The sequence below is a fragment of the Bufo gargarizans genome, chromosome 6, assembly GCF_014858855.1.
Source record: "Bufo gargarizans isolate SCDJY-AF-19 chromosome 6, ASM1485885v1, whole genome shotgun sequence".
Taxonomy (NCBI): Eukaryota; Metazoa; Chordata; class Amphibia; order Anura; family Bufonidae; genus Bufo; species Bufo gargarizans.
In genome coordinates, this window is record NC_058085.1 from 312881761 (window position 1) to 312902024 (window position 20264).

Below are 20264 nucleotides of genomic sequence, written 5' to 3' on the forward strand. Positions count from 1 at the left end.
AGAGTAAAGTATAGTGGGCGGAGGCTTGCAGGGGGGCCCAATTAAAAGTTTGCCCTGGGGCCCATAGAACTCTAGTTACGCCACTGATCAGGACCAGCAGATGATGGTAAGGACAGACAGCTCCCTTCGGCTGAGGTGGTGGAGCCTTGACTGCCTGAAATCGGGTGCGTGCCACTGGGTGATGAAGCTGGTCCACCACATTGGAGCCATGGTTCTCCCAGGCCACTCTATGGTGACGCTGCATATGTTAATGCAGTGTAGTGGTGCCAACATTGGCACCCTGGCCATGCTTCACCATCTGCTCACAGATTCTACAAATGGCCATGTTCCCCTCCTCCGGCGGTTTAAGAAAAAAATGCCACACTGCTGAGTAGGTGATTTTACCCCCAACACTCCTCAATGACTGACTGCTACCGCCGCTGCTTCCGTAAACCCCTGCACCACTACTTTCCGGGCTGGTAGGCTCCTGTGAAGCGGGTAGTCTACCCCAGGCACATTTGGCTCCTGACTTCCCACTGCTGCCACCCTGCTGACTCTCGGCCACGCTACTAACTTGCTGGATCCGCCTCTGCCTCACGGGCAAGCTGCCACCCCCTTCTCCCGGTGATAATGAAGCCCCTAATTCCCCCGGCTCGCGAAGTGCTATCAGCTACATCATCATCATCGAGTACTGTCTGCACATCACTTATGTCCTCCTCAACGGTCTCTGTGTCAGGAGCCTGATGGCTCGCAATACCAGCTTCCATACCACTCTCCTCATCACTACTTGCCCGCCTACCAGAGGAAGTGGCAGATATCTCCTCCACATATTGGCTGGCCAGTAGCTGATGACTGTCCTCTAGTAGCCCGTCCTTGCTGTATAGTGAAGCTGAGCCCACAGCATATAATACTTATGTCTGGCTGAGCGAACAGAAAAGGGCAGAGGCAGGTTGAGGACAGGTGAGGGCACAGGGCCTGCTCCTGGGCCATGTCTACTAAGGGTTGTGTCTGACGAACCCACCAATTCTTGGCTGGGGATGTCTGATGTCACTTTTGGTATTTCAATAGTCAGCGACTATAAATTCCTGTTTCTGGTCTTATCATTTAAAATATAACTTTTATTCTTTCTTTATTAAACAATACATTGCCACGAAAAGATAAAGTGAAATGTTAAAAATACATATGGAGGGCTACTATATTTGGGGCTGAGGGTATGATGTCTCTACTTTGTTGGTAAATCAGTGGGATATTACTACATATCTCTCTGAAAGAGGGGTGCAGTCTATATAATGATATAACCTATATCACTATACTCTATGGGCCAGATTTATCATGACTCTGACAGCTCACTCCACTTTCACATATGGCTAAAGTCAGTTTTAGCCAAGTCAGATTTATGATCGGCCCTTTGAGACTGTAATAAATGTGGTTTGACGGTAGCAGTTTATCCGTCAGTAAGCAGCTTTACAAAAAAGTCGCACGTTTTTACAAAAAAGTCGCACGTTTTTACAAAAAGTTGCATGTTCTATTAAAAAGTCTCATAAGATAAGCATGGTCCTCACTGGAGTGAAATTGCGAATTTTTTTGCGACTTTTCAGCGACTTTTTAAATAGTCCCAATAGTAAATCTGCCTAGAGATTAATTTACATAAGAAAACACGCCCACTTTCAGAAAACTGGCGAGCATAGTGCAGAACAGAAAAGAGTCGCAAATTTGTGCGCAGTTTTAGCGTTTGCGCATTTTTTTGGGACTTTTTCACTCCATTATTCTGACTTGAGCTAATGATAAATCTGGCCCCATGTCTGTAATGTCGGCCGACACCAGGCATTTTATCATCTAGACTGCACTCTGTTAACTGATTACCCTGTAGATAGTGCTTCTTTGATTTATATTTGGCCCCTTTCTAGGGGTCTCTCAATATCTGTGCTCTTAGTACTTTTTTCTATCTACACTGCCCCTGTCATGTAGTGAAGTATGCTCGGCGTCTACAGACCGCCATATTCCTATTCGATTTTTCGCCCTACCATATTTTATTCATTTTTCCTGAAGACGCCGCATTTAGCGGTGAAACATGTCGGGGGAGCTGCATTCTTTATATTTTTTTAAAATATGGTAGGGCGAAAAATCGAATAGGAATACGGCGGTCTGCAGATGCCGAGCATACTTCACTACATGACAGGGGCAGTGTAGATAGAAAAAAGTGCTAAGAGCACAGATATTGAGAGACCCCTAGAAAGGGGCCAGATATAAAACAAAGAAGCACTATCTACAGGGTACTCAGTTAACAGAGTGCAGTCTAGATGATAAAATGCCTGGTGTCGGCCGACATTACAGACATAGAGTATAGTGATATAGGTTATATCATTATATAGACTGCACCCCTCTTTCGGAGAGATATGTAGTAATATCCCACTGATTTACCAACAAAGTAGAGACATCATACCCTCAGCCCCAAATATAGTAGCCCTCCATATGTATTTTTAACATTTCACTTTATGTTTTCGTGGCAATGTATTGTTTAATAAAGAAAGAATAAAAGTTATATTTTAAATGATAAGACCAGAAACAGGAATTTATAGTCGCTGACTATTGAAATACCAATTTTGACCTCCTGGGTACAGCGGGTCATCTAAAATATTCTGATGTCACTTGGCACAAAGTGGATGACCGAGTCAACCATTCAAGAACCGCTGGGCTGCTGGTCAAGGCACGACCGCTAGATGAGACCGGGAGCTCAGGCCTCTCGCTGCGACTCCTGCAGCCTCTTACTCTGCTGCGACCTGTGCCTGTGCCAGAAACATTTAGACCTCTGCCACTCCCCCGTGCGGGGCCTGGCACTTCTCTGTCTGACATACTGTTAGATCAAATAAATAAATTAAAACACCCCAAAAAAGTCTGTAATTTTCTTTTGTTCTACTAATGCACATCAAAGAGGGCTTTAGAACATATAACTGCACCGCTGAATGTCAAATAGGCCCTTACTTTTTTCCACTAATACATGCCAAAAAGGGCTTAAGAACATATAACTGCACCACTGAACAGCAAATATATATTTTTTGCCACTAATACACACCAAAAAGGGCTGTAATTTTCTCATTTCACCACATAACGGCAAATACTTTTTTTTGTGCCACTAATGCGTACCAAAAAGTGCTTAAGAACATATAACTGCACCGCTGAACTGCAAATAGCTCTTACTTTTTTCCATTTATACAAGCCACAAAAGGTTTTGCAACATATAACTGCACCGCAGATCGGCAAATAATGTATATTTTTTTCCCACTAATACACGCCAAAAAGGCTTTAGAACATATAACTGCACTGCAGAACGGCAAATAATGTATATTTTTTGCCACTAATACACGCCAAAAAGGGCTTTAGAACATATAACTGCACTGCTGGACGGCAAATATATTTTACTTTTGCCACTAATACACGCCAAAAAAGGTTTTAGAACATATAACTGCACTGCTGAACGGCAAATTTTTTTATATTTTTTTTTTGCCACTTATACACGCCAAAAAGGTCTGTAATTTTCTCACTTCACCACACAATGGCAAATACTTTTTTGTGTGCCACTAATTCGTGCCAGAAAGTGCTTTAGAACATATAACTGCACCGCTGAACGGCAAATAGCCCTTACTTTTTTCCCACTTATACACTCCACAAAAGGCTTTAAAACATATAACTGCACCGCAGAACGGCAAATACTATTTATTTATTTATTTTTGCCACTAATACACGCCAAAAAGAGCTGTAATTTTCTCACTTCACCACACAAAGGCAAATAAGCCCTTTTTTCCCCACTAATACAAGCCAAAAAATGCTTTAGAACATACGACTGCACCGCACAAGGGCAAACAGGATGCAGAAATATTTTCTTGTAATAAACCCTGTTAATGGCTGTATCAAACAGCACTTGCACCCTAATAACAAGAACGGATCTCCAGTCAGTGCAGCAAGGTGTAATAGAATTGTTCCTATTACCCAGGCTGTAAACTCCTCTATTGAACCCTGTTCTGCTTTAATAATGTGTAATGATTCCTCCCTATCCTTTCCCTGAACTTCTATACAGCAAAATAAAAGTGTTAAAGTCTTTCCTAGCACTGTCCCTAGCGCCTGCTGACATCTCTCCCTGCACTAAGTATACTAGAAAATGGTTGAATCCAAGATGGCTGATGCAATTTATAGGACTATGACATTACAAGGCTGTATGGCTGCTGATTAGCTGCATGCATTGCACTGTGGGTGATCCCTCGTTCCCAGAGTTCCTTGCACCATGTCCTAACACGCATAGCAGCCATTTTAGGAAAAAATGCAATTCGTTACCACGAAGCCTGAGGAAATTCGGATTCGGTGAGAATCAAATTTTTCCTGAAATTCGGATGTAATTCCACTTCGTCAACTTCGATTCGCTCATCTCTAGTTAACAGTTTGCAGTATTTAGCGACTCAAGGGTAGGATGCTGCACAAGTAACATTACAGTATTATATGAATAGAACTAAATTGCAAGTTCAATGTATGAACTTTATATTCCAATTTTTTGTTTTATTTCCAAAAGTGCTGAAATTGAGAGACTTTATAACATACTATGTATCTTGTACTATTCTTTAGGTAATGCTCACTGCAACATTCACAAGACTGCAGAGTTGAAAGCTATCAGCATTCCTTGTTGGCTCAGTGTCTGCCCAGAACTTGCTCTTGTGATCTGTATTCTAAGAAGAGTCTTGTTTCCACCAGGCAATGTGCAGTACCCAGGGGTGTATCTATCACAAGGCAAACAAGGCATTTGCCTAGGGCGGCACTTGCCAATGGGGCAGCAAAATGCCTTGTTTGCTTAGTGATAGTTACACAATATGCAAAATATTTTTTTTGCACCCTGTCCGATCCGATCCTTCACTATGCGAGCGGCATCGCCGGCACCGCATAGTGAAGGAGTTGAAAGACTTACTTCCTTCTCCTCCTCCTCCTGACTTTCTCCCAACCTCCCCTGCCTTTTGAGTCCGCGAGTTGCCGTTGTGACGTCACACGGAGGTGGAGTCACGGGCTGGCAACGCTAGGGTGAGCCTTATCTCCTCCAAGTGCAGAACGGATCCTGCACACGGTCACCGTGAACACTGAGGCCAGGCCTTGGCCACCAATGCACTGATCCCTAAGCCTGCTGTCTTCAAAAACTGTAAGTACTTAAATTAAAGTTATTCACTTTTAAATACAGAAATGAAGATGTGAAGCTCTAACAAGAAAGGGTGGAGCCTAAAGAGGAAGGGGTGGGGTTTACAGAGGAAGAGGTTTGGCCTTGACAGGAAGGGGTGGGTCAAATTTATATTAGGGGGGTGCCTGAATTTAGTCTCGCCTAGTGCAGCACAAAATCAAGATACACCACTGGCAGTACCCCTATCACTCAAGAGATGTCAATCCCACTACAATACAAGACGTATTTGAGAAAGCCTACATCCACAGAAGATCTGTAGTTAGCTCTCCAAGATTTCTGGAATAACCTCCCTGCCGAGTTCCTTCAAAAACTATGTGCAAATGTACCTAGAAGAACTGATGCTGTTTTGAAGGCAAGAGTGTTCACACCAAATATTGATTGGATTTAGATTTTTCTTTTCTTCATTCAGTTTGCATTTTGTTAATTGATAAAAATAAACTACTAAGGGCTCATGCACACGAACGTATTTTCTTTCTGTGTCTGTTCTGTTTTTTTTTTTGCAGACCGTATGCGGAATCGCTCACTTCAATGGGTCCGGGAAAAAAAACGGAATGCGTGTGTCTGTATTTCCATTCCGCAAAAAAATAGAACATGTCCTATTATTGTCCGCATTACGGACAAGGATAGCATTGTTCTATGAAGGGCCAGCTGTTCCGTTTCGCAAAATACGGAATGCACACGGATGTCATCTGTATTTTTTGCGGATCCGTTTTTTGTGGACCGTAAAATACATATGGTCGTGTGCATGAGCCCTAACACTTGTCTGTTTGGAAGCATTCTTACTTTGCAGCATTTTTCCACCTGTCTTAAATTTTCGTACAGTACTGTATATCAGCAGATATATGTAGAAAAGTGCACAGACACATTACATACCAAAAATTGTTTTATTGACTATAGGATACATCAAAGTGTATTCACTGTACTCATCAGATAATAATGGAAATAGTTAAAATGTGTTCAAATTTATGGTTTATTAATGCCAAGTCCAAGTGTAAAACACTCTACACAAAATATTCTGGGATCTTATTGTGAACGCAGACAAGTCTACACTTGTTTTTTTTAGTATTGGGGGATTTGTCAGTGGTGTTAGTTATCACGCAGTCCAAAGGACTTAGGCAGGAATTCTTGTGTTAGAGCATTGTATTAAATAGCTCTACTCTAACATTTCTACCACACAGAGAGCTTTGATTTAGCCATTCCAGAAATTAACAAAGAAAGAACACACTGAATGCCACTTTTCAGCACAGTAGGTTTCTGCCAGATTTTCATTCAGCTCTACAATATCATCATTAACTTCCCGGGCCGTGGTGAGTTCAAGTCCAGATGGTGAAGGAGAAGGATATGGCTTTAGGTTGAATTTAGTCTCTAGCCTCTTCTTTTTGGATCCCGATTTTTTCTCGTCATCCACATTTTTGTTCCCTTCTGGATTTCTTGCTCTTCCTTCTGGCTCCTTTCCAGGTTCTTTAATGCGACTCTTCCCTTTGGATTTGTCGGCCACAACTTCTCCATCAACTTTCAGAAGTTGGGACTCAACAGCTTCTGTTTTTTTACACAGACGTGACTTCAATGTCCTGTCCTCACACATATTTTTCATTTTCCTAAATTTACCAAGGATCTGTCTCCAGTAGTTTTTGGCCTTTGTGGTATAGAGAGGGCATTTCTGTGGCTCTCCTTCATACGTGCAATTGTAGCTGCTGTCACCCGGCACGTTACAGTTTACTGTGAAGCTTACAGTGGCATCTCCAACAATTTTCCAAGAGCATTCATGCTTGTGTTTGGTGGAAAATTGCCCTGCTCGCAGAAAGGCTTGTGTCTCTCCCCTCTTGCTGGCTGTTTTGTCACTTTTGCCATACGCTTGTTGTAAAGCGCTCAGGCAGTGCACCAAAAAGATGAATGAAATAACACTGGAGAGCCTCATCTCATTAGGTCGGGGTTGCTGGATGGTTTGTAATTCAAGGGTGTCCAAGCATTAGTAATGTGTACAAGCTCTGGAGGAGAAACTATTTGGCATTCCAAAATTCCTGAAAGACAGGGGCAGAAAAATAAAACATGGGTGAGTCAAAACATGGGCAATTACTGAGGCGCTGGCTGTGAAACATGGGCTGACAAAAAAAGAAGAGATGTCTTAGTAGATGTGGAGCTCATGTACAAGACTGAATACCTGGTGGAGCTGAACGAAAGAGCATTTAGGAAACCCAAAGAAGTCTTTAAAAATTTACAAGCACATGCAAATGACTAACACAAGTACAACCAAACAGTATTCACATGCAGATCACACCTTTATAGATCATGCAGAGCATATAAAGAAGCAAAGGAGCTGGAGATCTCCCTTGGGGAATACAAAAAGGAAAGTTTTCTACCATAATAGATGCAAAGCCATCTCAAATGTGACAAAATCACAGAAATATAGGGGCAAATATGGGGGAACTGCTCAAACCCCAAACACAATAGTGTGTTTCTCATTGGGGAGCAGTCCCATCGCATGTGGACTGCAGCAAAGCAATCTCAAATGTGAACATAAAGTACAACAGAGAAAAGTAATAAATAACACAATGTCTATGTAGACTTTAGTAGACACCTGTTATAGAAAAGATGCAACATGTACATCTGCAGTTCTGCACTAATGGTCCACTAACATTTATAATACACTGTATATTGGTATTATCTATATTCTACACTAATATTTAAAAAAAACAATACAAATGACACTTAAAAGGCAACATTGTGCAGTGTTAGAATACATCAGTAATATAAGACTTAGCAAACAATATAAGGAGTCTTACCAGACAAGTTAGAGAGCACCAGTGACTGTATAGAAGGGGGCTTTAAGAGTGTGAGTTTTCAAGGGGACAGGAGGGGCCACGGTCACTCTGCCCCTCCCTGTAATTCTCCATGCACCAGCACACTTTCTAAGGAGGACATAGGGAATAAGAAAGATGTAATGTGGGACATGTTTACTATGTAGCCAGCAGTAATGTGCATGTTCCTCATTGTTGCTGCTCCACTTGGTTCTATAATTGTATATTTGACAGAAGGTACACATTGCACTGTCGTAGTGTAATAGTGCAAGTCTATTTGTTTTGCATTTCCAGTCTTGAGATACATATATGACATGATTTGTGTAGCTCTGCAAATAATTATTAAAGAAATAGTAAAAGCATGAGTTGTCCCGGTGCAAAACCAACACTAACAGAAACAGCAAAGTATGGTAACTGTCAGTGATGAGCGAAGTATTGGAAAATTCGATTCGGCTGCTTCGCCGAATTTTACAATAAAACTTTACTTTGTCTCAAAGCGCGTTTCTTTGTAAGTAGTGAGTGCAATGACAGGGAGCAGCGATTGCGTCACTCCCTGCCATTGTACCCCACAGATGCCGCGTTCATAACTGATCGCGGCATCTGACAACAATAACACAGTATAAAAAAATAATGAATAAAATCATAATTACCTCATCCATTTGATCGCAAAGATCCGGCCGCCGCCATCATGATTGAAGATCTAACCCGAAATCTCATGCGGCTCATGATGATGTCATACGTCACCGTGCACAGGATTTCGTGCGAAATCTTCAATCAAGATGGCGGCAGCCGGCTCTTCGTGCTCAAAAAGATAAGGTGAGGATAATTTTTTATTTCACTACCATAAAGCACGAGGAAATTCGGCTTCGCTGCAAATCGAATTTTCCCTGAAATTCGGATCAAATTTCACTTCATGGAGTTCGATTCGCTCAACACTAGTAAGTGTAGTAATGGAATTTTAAGTAATTCCCGGAGAGATACAATAGCCCTTTTTCATACCTTCCATGGAGACGAGTTTAGGTACACTACACAGGAGCGCTGGAGTACAGACCTATACATTGATTCTTCCCATATAACCAGACTGTAGATGTACACCATATCAATGACTTTACAATGCAGAAGTTCATTTTAACCTTTTTATAACCAGACAGATTTGAACATTTAATCTTTGGGAATACCACATTGGATTGTAAATGGGGATTTTTTTTTTTTTTTAGTTCTGCAGGACAAAGGATTTTTCGACGTAGAATTAAAATTTTCTTTCATTTAATAACCAACTGTAAAAGCCAATAATCAGAAATGGTAAAATAAAAACAAAGGTGGACATTTAATATCCCCTGCGCCAAAAAGTTGCAAAGTTTGGGGCACGTAATGCTTACACAAGATTTTACGATTTTGGGCGGGTTGGAACCCTGCTTGTCACTTTCTAAAAAGTGGGTGGCGTAGGATAAAGAATGAGCAGTGCAGATCTGTTGTAGCCAGCCCGTCATGTATTGCAGACAAGAATAGGCATTTCTACAATAGTGTGGGATGTGCGGGAAGGGCAGAGCGCACAAGGCCGGTATCCATGTTTTGGGGATCCATAGTTTGTGGACCACAAAACGCATACGGTCGTGTGCACGAGGCCTTAGATAAGTCTATCTCCATCCACCTTTACACACTACACAGGCACTTGACAGCAGAACAGATTCAGTCAATAAAATAAACAGAATGGGGGTCACTTTTTGATGTTATACAGTATTTATACTGCTAAAGTATAACATACAAAATTTTAATCTCCCGCTTACTTTCTCATTTCCTGGTCATATGACAAATACACCAATCAGAAATGGGGATCCTCTTTCTTCTTATTTGCACAACCGTAAAATGCGCTAGGGCTTCCCCATAACATGTCATCAGAGGGTCACATGACTGCAAAGAACTATCTTGTCATGTGACCCTCTAATCACCTATTACAGGGCAGCCATGGGATATTTTAGAGTTGTGCACATAAGAAGAAAGATGAATCCTGTTCCTGATTGGTGCATTTATGTCATGTGACCAGGAAATGATAAAGTAAGAGTACTTTCACACTAGCATTGTTAGAATCCGGCAGGCAGTTCCGGCAACGGAACTGCCTGCCAGATCCGGCAAGCCGTATACAAACGGATAGCTTTTATTTCCGGATCCGTTAGACAATCTAATATCCATAGCAAATGTGGCAATTTCAAGAACACTTGGTACCGGATCCGCCATTATTACATCTCTATGGAAATTAATGCCGGCAGGTGCAGTATTGTTCTGGGATTTGGGCCGGAACAAAAACCGCAGCAAGCAGATACCGTACAAGGGACAGAACGGAACACATCCTGATGCATACTGAACGGATTGCTTTCCATTCAGAATGCATTAGGACAAAACTGATCCGGTTTTTTTCCGGTATTGAAACCCTTTACCGGATTTCAATACAGGAAAAGAATAACGGTAGTGTGAAGGTACCCTAAGATTATAATCACCGACTTGTAGAAGAGATTTGTCCAGAGTTGTAATTAGAGATAAGCGAATTCATTCATAGATTCGGAGGGGACGGGCGAGGGAAAATGAAAACATTCGTAAAGAATTAATAAAACGAGATAGCAGCATTTCATTAAAAAATCTGTGTTTTAGAGGACTAGAGGGGGTTATACACCAATTTCCAGGGCAATTGGAGCAACTTTGGTTCAGAATGAATAGATTTGGACCTGAACCAAACTTTTTGAAAAATTTGTTGAATCTGCAACGAAGCGAATCTTGTGCACTTTGTATGTCTCTATGGATATGGAAGGAACGGATTATTAAGGGGAGGACCATAAGAACAGATAGGGTGTATTAACCTTTTATGCCTCTGATAAAGCAGGATGTGAAACTTAAGTTGAGCGATTTTAACCTTTTATATGTCAATGAATCAAAATTGTATTCTGCGCGTATAACAAAGTGTGTGCATATAATTATTACCTGGCGTTACTTCACTATTGTGGCCCCTCTGCTGGATTTTGTTGAAGGTGGAGAGGTACACAAGGTGTGGAGTTGCATGGAGTGGTTTTAAAGAGACATACAGGGTATTGGTAAAATTGAAACCCTGTAATATGTTTATGATCCTCTTGTAACCAATTGCTGATGGTGCTTTACTATGGTGTGCCTTATCCTTTTCTAGATGTTTGGTGCATTATTCTTCAGGAGTTGCCTTTAGTGGTGGTGATTGACTGTGGATTGTCAGCAGGACAGAACTACCGACCATCTGGGTTGCTTGTGTATGGACCTTACTTACACTGCCTGTCCATAAAAAAAAGTCACCACCTGGATTTAACAGTTATGAGCCTCCTATTGGATAATTACTGTATGGGCGATTATCTTTCAGCTGGCAACAAGTTATTTAACCCCAACTGGTGCAATGAGTTGCTTCTCATTTCTTAAATAACCATGTCTAAAGACACATCTCGTGGTCGTGGAAAAGATGTTAGTCTGTTTGAGAAGGGTCAAATCATTGGCATGCATCAACCAGAGAAAACATCTAAGGCAGGCATGTCCAAACTGCGGCCCTCCAGCTGCTGCAAAACTACAACTCCCAGCATGCCTGGATAGCTTACAGCTATTAGGGCATGCTGGGAGTTGTAGTTTTGCAACAGCTGGAGGGCCGCAGTTTGGACATGCCTGATCTAAGGAGATTGCAGAAACTGCTAAAATTGGGTTAAGAACTGTCCAACGGATTATTAAAACTGGAAGGATAGCGGGGACCCATCGTATTCGAGGAAGAAATGTGGCGGGAAAAATATCCTAAATGATTGTGATCGGCGATCACTTAAACGTTTGGTGAAATCAAATCGAAGAAAAACAACAGTAGAACTCAGGGCTATGTTTTATAGTGAAAGTAAGAGCATTTCCACACGCACAATGCAAAGGGAACTCAAGGGATTGGGACTGAACAGCTTTGTAGCCGTAAGAGAACCACTAATCAGTGAGGCAAAGCAGAAAACAAAGCTTCAATTTGCTAGGGAGCATAAAGATTGGACTCTGGAGCAATGGAAGAAGCTCATGTGGTCTGATGAGTCCAGATTTACCCTGTTCCAGAGTGATGGGCGCATCAGAGTAAGAAGAGAGGCAGATGAAGTGATGGACCCATCATGCCTAGTGCCTACTGTACAAGCCTGTGGGGGCAGCGCTATGATCTGGGGTTTCTGCAGTAGGTTCAGCAACAGTATGTGCTCCAAAAATGCGATCAGCTGACTACCTGAACATACTACATGACCAGGTTATTCCATCAATTTTTTCTTCCTTGATGGCACGGGCATATTCCAAGATGACAATGCCAGGATTCATCGGGCTCAAATTGTGAAAGAGTGGTTCAGGGAGCATGAGACATCATTTTCACACATGGATTGGCCACCACAGAGTCCAGACCTTAACCCCATTGAGAATCTTTGGGATGTGCTGGAGAAGGCTTTGCGCAGCAGTCAGACTCTTCCATCATCAATGCAAGATCTTGGTGAAAAATGTATGCAACACTGGGTGGAAATAAATCTTGTGACATTGCAGAAGCTTATCGAAACAATGCCACAGCCAATGCGTGCCGTAATCAAAGCTAAAGGCGGTCCAACTAAATATTAGAGTGTGTGACCTTTTTTTTTTTTTTTTGGCGACTTTTTTTGGGACAGCAATTCGATTTTCTATATTGCAATAGATTCAATATCACACGCTGCATAAGAACTGCAGATGAATCATATCCCAACCTCATAGACTCCCAAAAAATCACAGCACAGACTTATCTCTTTGCAGCAGCCTGGAAAAACTGTGCTTTGATTTCATGACCCTTGGACACAACTACTCAGCGACTCTTCCTCTGAACCACTGGGAGCCCTTTGATTCCTGCATTTGGGCTATCATCCGAAAAACACTAGAAGCCAGGAGTTTCCACTGTTCAGTTCCCTTTTATGATTCAGCCAAAAAAAGATTGACTCGTTTATTTTAAATACATAACTGAATTGTTTTCCTGAAGTTTTAGCACTTAGTTTAATACCCGTCAGCTCTGCTACATCTGAAGATTCACAGTCCCATTGGTCTTTGCTTCCCTCTTGTGTTTCATTATGCAAATGACATCTAGAGGGACAGGCATAACCTTGTTATTTTTGTTGAAATATTTGAGCTTGATTTTTTTTTGTAGCACAAATTGTATTTTTTGTGACACCATTTTGGGGGACATATAACTTATTAACTACTTGTGGGGTCATAATGGGGGAAAAAATATTCTGCCATTGTTTTTTGCACTTTAAAACACCAGGCGGCATACCTATTCTATGGGTCAGTACAATTACGGCCAAATATGTATAGCATTGTTTATTTTTTTAAATACTTTTGCACAATAATAACACGTAATCATTTTTTCCTGTTGATGTAGCTGTATGAGGTTTTAATTGGTACCATTTGGGGGTACATAGGGCTTATTGATTAAGATATTTTTTTTTTTTAAGGGTGGTATAGGGAAAAAAAACATTAGTTTGTTATTCTGATTTAAATAACACATCATGTTCATTATCTGTGATGTGATAAACACTAATAGAGATGGTCTTGCGGTTCGCCCGGCGGTCGTTTCGCTGCGAACTTTGCTAGTTTGCGGTTCGCCGAAAATGCGAACATATGGCGCCATATTCTTTTGCATTGTGCCGAACTTTGACCCATGACACTTCCATCTCAATTGAGAAGTTTCAGCACATGGACATACCCCCTACCCTATAAATAAACCCGATCTGGCAGCCATTTTACATTCTGTGTTTTGCCAGTGTAGGGAGAGGTTGCTGTGTGGAGCAGGGACAGGCTGTTAGGGACATCAAACGCTAGCTAATAGGGCCACAAAAGTCCTTTTAAGGACTGGTATAGGTGTGCTATCGATAGGTGTGACTTACTGAGGGGTGTGATATACTTATAATATACTTTCTAACATAGAAAATATATTATAGTGCATTTGTATGGTGCAGCAATTGTCTGCGGTTCTGCTGCTATACTGCAGCTACACAGAGTGCCAAACGCTATTGGAAGAAATAATTTCTACTGGTGTGATATACCAGTTGCCCCCCCAAAAAAAACTGATTGAGGGGTGTGATATACCTATAATATACCTTCTAACATAGAAAGTATTTTATAGTGCAATTGTCTGCGGTTCTGCTGAGATACCACAGCTATACAGAGGGACAAACACTATTGGAATAACTAATTGCAACTGGTGTGATATACCTGCTGCCCCACAAAAAAATGATTAAGGGGTTTGATATACCTGCTTCCACAAAATATTGATTGAGGGGTGTGATACACCGCCTTCCACCAAATACTGATTAAGGGGTTTGATATACTGCCTTCCAGCAAATACTCATTAAGGGCTTCTATATACCTGTTTCAACAAAATACTGATAGAGGGGATTGATATACTTGCTTACAACAAATAAAGATTGAGGCCTGCGATACACAGCCTTCCACCAAATATTGATTAAGGGGTTTGATTTACCAGCTTCCAGCTATTGTCCGATTTTCACGCGACGCAGGCCCCATAGAAGTGAATGGGAAGCGTGAAAATCGCATAGCATCCGCAAGCAAGTGCGGATGCAGTGCGATTTTCACGCACGGTTGCTAGGAGACGATCGGGATGGAGACCCGATCATTATTATTTTCACTTATAACATGGTTATAAGGGAAAATAATAGCATTCTGAATACAGAATGCATAGTAAAAGAGCGCTAGAAGGGTTAAAAAAAATAAATAAATTTTTTAACTCACCTTAGTCCACTTGATCGCGAATCCGGCATCTCCTTGTGTCTCCTTTGTTGAATAGGACCTGGGGTGAGAATTAAATACAGGTAAAGGACCTTTGATGACGTCCCTCCGGTCATCACATGGTACGTCACATGATCTTTTACCATGGTGATTCACCATGGTAAAAGACCATGTGATGACCGGAGTGACGTCATCAAAGGTCCTTTACCTGTATTTAATGTTCACCACAGGTCCTATTCAACAAAGGAGACACAAGGAGATGCCGGGCTTCGCGATCAAGTGGACTAAGGTGAGTTAAATTATTTTTAATTTTTTTTTAACCCTTCTAGCGCTCTTTTACTATGCATTCTGTATTTAGAATGCTATTATTTTCCCTTATAACCATGTTATAAGGGAAAATAATACAATCTACAGAACACTGATCCCAAACCCGAACTTCTGTGAAGAAGTTCGGGTTTGTGTACCAAACATGCGCAATTTTTCTCACGCGAGTGCAAAACGCATGACAATGTTTTGCACTCGCACGGAAAAATCGTGCCTTTTCCCGCAACGCACCCGCCTCTTATCCGGGCCAAAAATAAGACGCCCGTGTGAAAGAGGCCTTAGGGGTTCTATATACCTGTTTCCACAAAATACTGATAGAGGGGATTGATATACCGGCTTCCACCAAATATTGATTGAGGCCTGCGATACAACGGCTTCCACCAAATATTGATTAAGGGGTTTGATATACCAGCTTCCTGCAAATACTCATTAAGGGGTTCTATATACCTGTTTTCACAAAATACTGATAGAGAGGATTGATATATCGGCTTCCACCAAATATTGATTGAGGCCTGCGATATACCTGCTTCCATAAATACTGCTCTTCTATAGGGACTTTGTCACAGGGTCATTTTGAAAATGACAGGCAGAGAAGAGGCAGGCCATTCTGCAGGGGTGGCAGGGGTCGGGCAGGTGCACCAGGCCGGAGCCTAAGTGGGAAGTTGGAGAAGGTGCGTGCGATTACGTCAAAAGAAGGAACCAGAGTTGCTTGAATGGCTCACTCAGCCTTCCACTTCTGCACCCTCCTCATCCTCTGTATCTGCACCCTCCTCACTCTCTGCTGTGTGCACCCCCAAAGACACCACCACAACCACCATAGCCCCTCCACTCGAGTCAGAGGAATTATTTTCCCATCCATTCCCAGACCTTACCGATGTGCAGCCATTCTTGGCATCGGATCAGGAAGAGGAGGTATCAACGACCGCCACCCAGCGGTCTGAGGACAGAACCCAGATCAGCCCAAGGTGGGAGGTCCCCGCTGTTGCTGCCTACTCTGAGATCTCTAATGTCAGGGGTGGTGAAGGTGACGATGGATGTCACGTGGGTGCCCACAAGAGAGGAAGAGGAGGGGAGTTCAGAGGGAGAGACAGAGCAGCAGATAGGGGGTAGAAGGAGGAGAAGCAGGCAGAACTCGCAGTGTGGGATTTTTTTAACGTATCAGCTGCTGACAATAGTGTTGCCATCTGCAGCCTGTGCTGTCAATGCATAAGTCGCGGTAAGCCCAACACTCACCTAGGGATGACTGCCTTAAGAAGGCACCTGTCCTCCCATCATCGAGCCCAGTGGGAGCGTCAGAACCCACAAAGCCACACTCCTGGCGCTCCCCGTCCTGCCTCTTCTCCTTCTCCTCTCTCCTCCCATTTGTCCTTCAGTGCACCTTCCACCGTGCAGTTGTCGCGTTCATCTGGCAAAAGGCCGGCTTCCATGGCCCAAATGTTCGAACGTAAAAAGTTGATGACGCTGGATAACACTCTTGCCCAACGGGACTGCTAGCCTGCCAACTACTGCCATATAAACTGGTGGAGTCGGAGGCCTTTAGAAAATTTGTGGCCATTGGCACACCGCAATGGAAGGTCTCCTGAAGGTAATATTTCTCCCAGTAGGACATCCCAGAGCTATATGGCCATGTTCAGCGGCAAGGGAATGTATCTCTGGCACACAGTGTCAGTGCCAAGATACATTTGACCACAGACACGTGGTCTAGAAAACACGGGCAGGGAAGGTACATAACTTTTACTGCCCACTGGGTGAAACTTCTGACGGCTGTCAAGCATGTAACCCATGGCACCCGTGTGGATTTCGTGTTACTGCCATGGATTGCAGGCAGGCCTGCCTCTTCTTCTCCTCCTCCTACTCCATCCTCTATTTCCTCCTCGGCTGACTCCTCCTGTTCCACTGCTACCGCCTCTTTCGCTGCACCCCCCAAGCATCCCAGAACCTATTCGACGTGCCAGGTGAGACATTGCCATGCTGTGCTGCGGCTGTTGTGCCTGGAAGCCAAGAGCCACACTGGTCTTGCACTGCTTTAAGATCTGCGGTCACAGACCGATCAGTGGCTAAACCTGCTCAATTTGACAGTTGGTAAAGTGGTGTGCGACAACGGTGCCAATCTGCTAAGCGCGCTGAAACAGGGCAAAATGACACACGTGCCGTGCATGGCACACATCCTGAACTTAGCCGTGCAGCGATTCATTGCCAAATACCCCAGGGTCCAGGACGTCTTGCGGCAGGCCAGGAAAATCTCTGGCCATTTTAGAAGATCTTACACGGCCATGGTTTGCCTTGCTGACGTTCAGCGGCGACACCTCCTGCCAATCAGACGTCTGAATTTTGACAGCCCGACGCGCTGGAACTCCACCTTGTATATGCTTGATAGGCTGCTCCAGCAACAATGTGCCATCTACTACTACCTGTACTAACTCTGCAGCAGGACAGGTTCTGGGGAGCTTGGTTTCTTTTCACCACGCCAGTGGCTGCTCATGCGTGACGCATGCAGACTTCTGCGTCCATTTGATGAGATCACCAAACTGGTCAGTCACATTCAGGGCACTATCAGTAACATCGTACCTTATGCCTTCTTTGATGCTGCATTCTGCTGTTGCAGATGCTGGCAGAGGAATTTCCACCCACAGAGAAACAGGTGCTGGTACCAATCCTACCACGCATGCAAGGAGAGGGCGGTTTGAAGATGTGTTGGTCACTTCGGTTATGAGATCATTCTTGCAGCCAACCCATCGACAGCCGCCCTCCAGATCCAGCCTCAGGGAACGCCTAGACCGACAGGTGTCTGACTACATCAGGTTAACGGCCGATGTGGACGTTCTGAGAAGTGAGAAACCCCTGGACTACTGGTTCTGCAGCCTTGACTTGTGGCCAGAGCTGGCACATTTTTCCATGGAACTCTTGGCTTGCCCCATGAACCACATTTAATTGAATTTCCTCATGCCAGCCCACACATATCCACCACCACCCAGAACGAAGAATGGTCCCTGTTTTATGTAAATACAGCGGCATAAAAGGCCTTTTCTGTCAGGTGAATGCCTAATGTTTGGGACCTATACTCCACTGGCCTACAGTAAAATTGTTATCCAATGACCATCTAATATACCTCCAGCCGCATAATCACTTGATCTTTTCTGTACGGCGAATGCCTAATTGTTGGGGCCTCAGAGGAATTCAACACCTGTGACGACCACGTGTTATCGAATTTCACCTATTATCGTTTGCGGTTTATTCAAGAGGGGGGATTTCGTTAGCCATGTTTTTTAATCCAATTTAATATTTTTAGTTCTTTTAAACATATGTATTTGTACTGGCCTACAGTAACATTTTTATCCAGCGACTGCCTAATGTACCTGCAGCCACATAATCACAAGTTCTTTTCTGTCTGGTAAATACCTAATTGTTGTGGCCTGTACTCAAGTGGCCTACAGTAAAATGTATATCCAGTGACCTCCTAATGTACCTCGAGCCACATAATCACAAGTTCTTTTCTGTCTGGTAAATACCTAATTGTTGTGGCCTGTACTCAAGTGGCCTACAGTAAAATGTATATCCAGTGACCTCCTAATGTACCTCGAGCCACATAATCACAAGTTCTTTTCTGTCCGGTGAATGCCTAATGTTTGGGGACTGTACTCCACTGGCCTGCAGTAAAATTGATATCCAATGACCGTGTAATATACCTCCAGCCACATATCAATAGATCTTTTCTGAACAGTGAATGCATAATTTTTGGGGTCTGTAATTTAACTGGCCAACAGTAAAATTTATATCCGGTGACCGCCTAATGTACCTCCAGCCCCATAATCACTTGATCTTTTCTGTACGGTGAATGCCTAATGTTTGGGGCCAGTACTCCAGTGGCCTACAGTAACATTTTTATCCATTGACCGCATAATATACCTCATGCCACATAATCACAATTTCTTTAATGTCAGGTGAATGCCTAATTTTTAGGGCCCGTACTCCCGTGGCCTAAAATAAAAATTTTATAGGCTCCAGCAGGGCACATTTTTGAGAATTTCCCTTTAAGACGCATAAAAATGGCCCCTGAATAAAATACATATTTTTTGTGGGAATTTTTGTCATTGATCCCCCTTTAGTATGTCACTGTCCATTTTGTGGGACTATTTGTGCACTTCTAGTAAGTATTTGGTATTTTTGAATGACCCGCCATTAAAGTGAATGGGGCCCTTCGCGAACTTGCGGTTTGCGAGCATTTGATCGCGTTCGCGCTATCGCGTTCACGAATCGTCCTGGCCGTTGTTCGTCCATCACTACACGCTAATATCATCTATGTCTGTTTATTTCCTAATTTTACAAAATATAACTTCTTTTATGGAAACTTTTTTTATTTTATTTTATACTTTATTTATACTTTTTTTATAAACTTTGTTAATGGATAACATAATGGATTTGTGTCCACCATAAAGTCACTGATGAGTTACTTCTGTGATATAGTCAGGGCTCTCCCTTATTAGTCTTTGCAGCAGCTACCTAATACTGGTTGCTACAGTTAAATTTAAAGCCCATTAAAATTCCTAAGTCTGTCTCTGTGTCAGTTTTACCAAGGGTTTTCCGGTATGGTATGTGCATAAGCTCACATTTATCAGTGTTGAACTTAAAGGGCATCTATCAGTAGATTTGTACCTATAAAACTGGCTGACTTGTTACATGGACACTTGGTAGCTGAAAGCATCTTTGTTGGTCCCATATTCATATGTGCCCGCATTGCTGGGAAAAATGTTTTTTTTTTTTTATATATGCAAATGAGCCCCTAGGAGCAACGGGGGCGTTGCCATTACACCTAGAGGCTCTGCTCGCTCTGCCATAGAGTAAAGGGATATGAAATGTAGATGTTAGGACACAGCTCTGCCCACAGCATTTCTAGCCATGTCAATCAATAAGAGGGGGGAGTGTGCAGAGCACAGGGGGTGTTACAAAGCAGTGCTCAAATGATTTAGCCCCCTCTCCTGACGCTACAAATGTTCATTTGCATATGAATAAACATTCTGATATCTCTCCTGCTGTTTAGCATAAAGACAAATGAAAGCTATAGTTTTAATCAGCATGATGAGCCCTACCAGGCGTTATGTCTGGTTTAATAGGTTTGATCCCGGTGACAGAGGCACTTTAACACACATGAACCTTGCACCAATCAGGACTGTATT

General features: G+C 42.8%; 1 protein-coding gene across 1 annotated transcript; it reads right to left on the reverse strand.

The window, feature by feature from the left end:
- Positions 1-6102: 6102 nt before the first annotated feature.
- FGFBP3 (fibroblast growth factor binding protein 3) lies at positions 6103-8022 on the reverse strand. Its single transcript, XM_044299318.1, has 2 exons — positions 7975-8022; positions 6103-7212 (listed from the first exon to the last, which is right to left on the reverse strand). Exon 2 carries the CDS (start codon positions 7107-7109, stop codon positions 6381-6383), a length of 729 nt encoding a protein of 242 aa, XP_044155253.1. The 5' UTR covers positions 7110-7212; positions 7975-8022; the 3' UTR covers positions 6103-6380.
- Positions 8023-20264: the final 12242 nt, after the last annotated feature.